Source organism: Chrysochloris asiatica, unplaced genomic scaffold (genome assembly GCF_000296735.1).
Source record: "Chrysochloris asiatica unplaced genomic scaffold, ChrAsi1.0 scaffold00409, whole genome shotgun sequence".
In the NCBI taxonomy this organism is placed as follows: Eukaryota; Metazoa; Chordata; class Mammalia; order Afrosoricida; family Chrysochloridae; genus Chrysochloris; species Chrysochloris asiatica.
Window position 1 is genome coordinate 348,555 of NW_006408927.1, and position 4,739 is coordinate 353,293.

General features: G+C 47.5%; 1 protein-coding gene across 1 annotated transcript in view; it reads right to left on the reverse strand.

The window, feature by feature from the left end:
- The window catches only part of SHC2 (SHC (Src homology 2 domain containing) transforming protein 2), a 33,120-nt gene that overhangs the window by 26,462 nt on the left and 1,919 nt on the right, over positions 1-4,739 (reverse strand). The window contains exon 3 of the mRNA XM_006876726.1: positions 4,647-4,738. Within this exon, the coding sequence (XP_006876788.1) occupies positions 4,647-4,738 (92 nt within the window). The remainder of the gene's footprint in view (positions 1-4,646; position 4,739) is intronic.

Here is a 4,739-nt window from a genome sequence, read left to right on the forward strand (position 1 = left end):
GACATTGTTTCGTTCTGCTGTGCATGGGGTCGCTGTGAGTCGGTTCCGACTCGATGGCACCTGACAACAACAGTTAAGCTAAATGACTGGTTGGTTTTAAGACGGCTTCAGGGGACATGTTTGGTTTAAGATTTCAAGATGATCTCAAGGCAACAGTTTCACAGATTCATCCAGCCACGTTCGTTGGCTCCAGAAAGTCTAGCGTCCATGAGAATTTGAAATTGTGTCCTGCATGTTCCCTCTTTTTGGTCAGGATTCTTCTATAGCATCTTAGATCAAAATGGTGTGGTGCTGTAGGTTGGTGGTTCAAACCCACCAGTCACTCCTTGGGAACCCTATACAGGCTCGCTATGAGTCAGAACCAACACGATGGCAGTTAACAACAACAATGGTAGGTGAGCACCATCCAGTTCATGTGACCTTATGGCAAAAGGGGCAGTTGTTCATCTACCCTTATATTCTTATATCCTATTCCTGATTCTCATTGTTTCTGTTGCTCCAAGCAAACAGAGACCAATTGTCAGGCCTTGGATGGCCACTTGCAAGCTTTTAAAAGCCCAGGCACTTCAAAACAAGGGGGAAACACAGAAGCACTTGTTCAAATTTACCAGTCACTCATCAGGAACCCTATACAGGGTTGCCATGGGTCAGAACCGACTCAACGGCACTTAACAACAACGAACATGTTATTAACTGGAATGTCCAACGAAACCAGGACCCTGAGCCTTCCAACCAAAGACCTGAATCCCCTTGACAGGATTGTTATTAACATTGTAAATACCAGGAGACGTCAAAAAGCATTGCTACGCAAGGTAAGCAATCAAGTCCCTTCAGGACAAACCCCCCTCCAAGACTGAAACTCAAAGGGAACACATGAGCAGACATGTAAGCTCGCTGGTGACCACACTGGTATATTGGTGAGTGGAAGCGGGGAAAGGCAATAAGGAAGATATGGGCTGAGTCCAACCACGTTCCATAGACTCCTTTCGACCTCTAGATGAGAGAGAGAAGAGGAAGGGCTGGTTGGTCCGAAGTTTGGGGAGACTTGGGGACTCCTGAGCCCATGGACACTGACCTAGCCATGGAGGGCTAGAGCTGAGAGTGAAGCATCCAGCTGGTATGAAGTAAGGGGAGATGCACAAGAATACCCAAACTTAAAATAGTACACATTTGACCTAGCTTCATTGGCTTGATGACCAGAGCTCAACTAGTGGATGATAAAGAAATTTGATAAAGGAAGCAAGTGTAAGTTGCTACAATTTGATGAACTTGACCTATACTTATGGATGTAGCAGCTCCAAATACAAACTGAGAGGGTAGGAGTCTTCACATCAAGGATCAAACCTATCCTCTGTGTACAAAGGGTTGATAGGGATGGACAACTTAAAACATTGGCTGCCTAAAAGGGGGAGGGGGGATAAGCTATAAAAGCACCAAGTGGCTGGCTTACAAGTTTTCAAGAGGGATTTGAGTTTCAGAGTGGGCAGGGAAAGGTAGAATCCCCACTGAATAGTTTTCATCTTATCTATAGGTTTAGTAAAAGGAGATGGGAATAAGATTCATTTGATTCAATAGTGAGTGAATGTTATTCTTAACTAATTGTGATTGTCACAAGTGTAAAGGTAGAAGTTTTATAGCATAAAGGGGGAGCAGGTAATCTTACATTCCAGGAACAGAGGACCCTAGGACCATCAAGAGGGAAGAGCATGAGCGAGCAGAACATGGGACTCTAACCAGAGAAGCAGCAACATCAGAGATGGAGGCAGAGGTGATGGTATGGAGAGAGAGAGCAGCTGAGGACTCTAGACTTGTGGAAAGATAAGGACTGAGTGCTGGTGTCCAGGAGGCAGGCTTGCAGAATGTGCCCTTTGGTTGCTTAAATGATTATATATTCCTGAGTGGTTTTGTATACATCAAAACAGAAAACAAAACAAAAGCTGGGAATAGAAGCAAATGCTGTTAAATGATGATGCATGGAGGGGGCTGTAATCATTGCAATGAAACAAAATACGATCAGATGAGTACAAAGCCGATGTTTTTCCATGTAAACTATCACTCAGTTCACAATAAAAGCTTTAATTTTTAAAAGTAGTGTTACAAAATCACAGAGAACTTTATTAGACAGAAATATCAAAATGTGAAACTATTTTTCTTGACATATCCCCCAGGTAGGTCTAGACAGTCAGTGTTTCCATCTCTCTAAACCCTCCCCCCTGGAGCTCAAGTAGCGTAGTGGGTACAAATCGGGCTGTGAACCACAAGGTCAGCAGTTCGAAACTACCAGCTGTTCTGCGGGAGAAAGATGAGGCTTTCTGCTCTCGTAAAGATTTACAGCCTCAGAAACACTGCACAGGGTCGCTATGAGTCGGAATCAACTCCACAGCACTTAACGACAACAACAAACCTTTCCCCCAAAGAATTTTGCTGTCCGATTTACACCACACCCAAGCAGCAGTTGGGGTGTGGTGTAAATCATGTTTCTCAAGGAGCAAGATCAGGGTCAAGGGTGAAAGGGGGTAGGTTTCCCAACAACATTCTCAGAAGATGAGCACGTGAACTGTCATGACCCAACTTTCCTTGCCTTTTTTCCAGAAATGCAGTTTCCATTTTCTTAAAACTTCTTCCTAATAAGCCCCTAGAATAGTCCTATGTCCTTTGAGAAACAGAGTCAAGATGATTCCTTTGGAATCCCATAATATTCCAAATCATGATACCCTTCTGAGCCTACTTCTCTGCCATGAATTTACCTGACCTAGGTTATGAATCGGGCTGCTAATCTCACAGTCAGGAGTTCGAAACTACCAGCTGTTTCACTGGAGAAAGATGAGGCTGTCTGCTCCCTTAAAGATTTACAGCCTCGGAAACCCTGTACAGGGTCACACAACATCAGATCCCTTTGGAAACCTTTGATTTTATTAGACATTATTTGAAGGCACCCTAATGAAACTGAACGAACTTGTCTAGAGTTCTGATCACAAAGACACTTTTGGACTAAACGTGTACAAACTGAAATCCTAGTATTTCTACTCTGTCCCTACAGGGTTACTGAGTCAAAATCAACTCGAGGCAGTGGGCATTGGTTTTGGGTTTTTGTCAGCAAACTTTGGCCCTCGCTCCCTTTTGTACTAATAAAGGTTTATTGGAACATAGCCAAGCTCATTCATTTGCATACTGCCTACAGCTGCTTTTGCCAAAGGCTGAGTTAAATTCCAGTGAAGACATAAACCATGTGGCCCACATAGCCAAAAATATTGACTCTTTAGTCCTCAGAACCCCGGTTTACCCAGAGTTACCAGGGCTCTGAGGGCTAAAGAGTCATTATCTATCTGTTGGTACTTATGGTCCGCTTGTCCATTCCCACTCATTTATAGTGACCCTGTAGAGGGTTTCCAGGGTGCCGCTGGTAGGTTTGAACTGCCAATCTTGTGGTTAGCAGCCCAGTGCTTATCCTACAGTGCCACACCAGGGCTCCTGGACACCCCAAAAATCAAGATCATGAGGGCGGGGGTTGGGGGGCAAGCGGTGCTCAGGGTCTGTGGTAGAGAGAGCAAACCGACAGGACAACTTAACACAAACACAGAAACCTTCCTGGTCCGGGGACCAGAGGGCCAGTGCCTCATTCAAGGGTAATTTGTAATCATCAGGAGTCCTGGGGTGGCGCTGTGGGTTAATGCGCCACACTGCAAAGCCGTTTGAACTGCAAGGTCGGCGGTTCAAGCTCACCAGCTACTCCTCGAAAACCCTATACAAGGGTCGCTATGGGTCGGAACCGACTCGACAGCACTTCACAACAACAACAACAGTCCCATTTAGATGTGATGAAGTGTGAGTGTGTGGGAGGTGTTTACAGGAGAATCACGTGAGCGGAGTGCTGATCGGCTACTGACTAAAAGGTTAGCAGTTCAAGTCACCCAGTGGAACCGTAGAAGAAAGACCGGGCGATGTAGTTTGAAAGAATCAGCCCCTGAAACAATGGGATGGCCATGAAGGGGGAGCTCCACCGTAACTGATATTACTGGGGGGCTTGCTTTCAAATGTTTTATCAACAGTTTTCTACAGGAATCCGTACAGTGAGCAGAGAACTCAAAATGTGAAAGAGCCCGGATGGAGGCCACGGGGAATCACTGCTCCAGTTTTACCGAATGTGTGAAAAGTTTCCCAATTAAACAAGAATAAATAAAAGTCCGTTTCTCCTCATTTGAAGTCCTCCAAGGTCTGGCTGGGTATCTTCCCCACACCTCATCCCAGACCATAGTTTCGGGGGGTCTCAGAGCCTGTGATCTGTGACATAACCTTTTATAGGCGGCTCGGGCGGATCCCACCCCCGTGGGAAGCAACAGTTCCCCCCCAAAATGGGTCTTCGCTCCCTGGGTTCTCCCGCCCAACCGGAATGGGGGGTGCCCCTGCGCATGCGCGTCCCCCTCCCACCTGCCCGCTCCCCGCCCCTCCCCACGTGACGCCGTGGGAACCCGGACCCTAGTGCCTCCCCGGCTGGAGATGGGGTCCTGGTGGTGGGGAGAGGAAGGAGGACGGAGCCGGGAACCCGGTTCTTGGGATCCGGGGCATGCCAAGGAGAGGAATAGAACAGCCCAAGTCCCCGAGGCCCAGGGCAGCCGCCGCGATGGTGGGTCCGGCTGTACACTCACCCGCACGATGTAGGAGACCCCGGGCCCCAGGACTCTGGCATCGGGGTGCAGCCAGCCGTGTGCCGGCTTGTGGATGAAGCTGCCCTTGCGGAT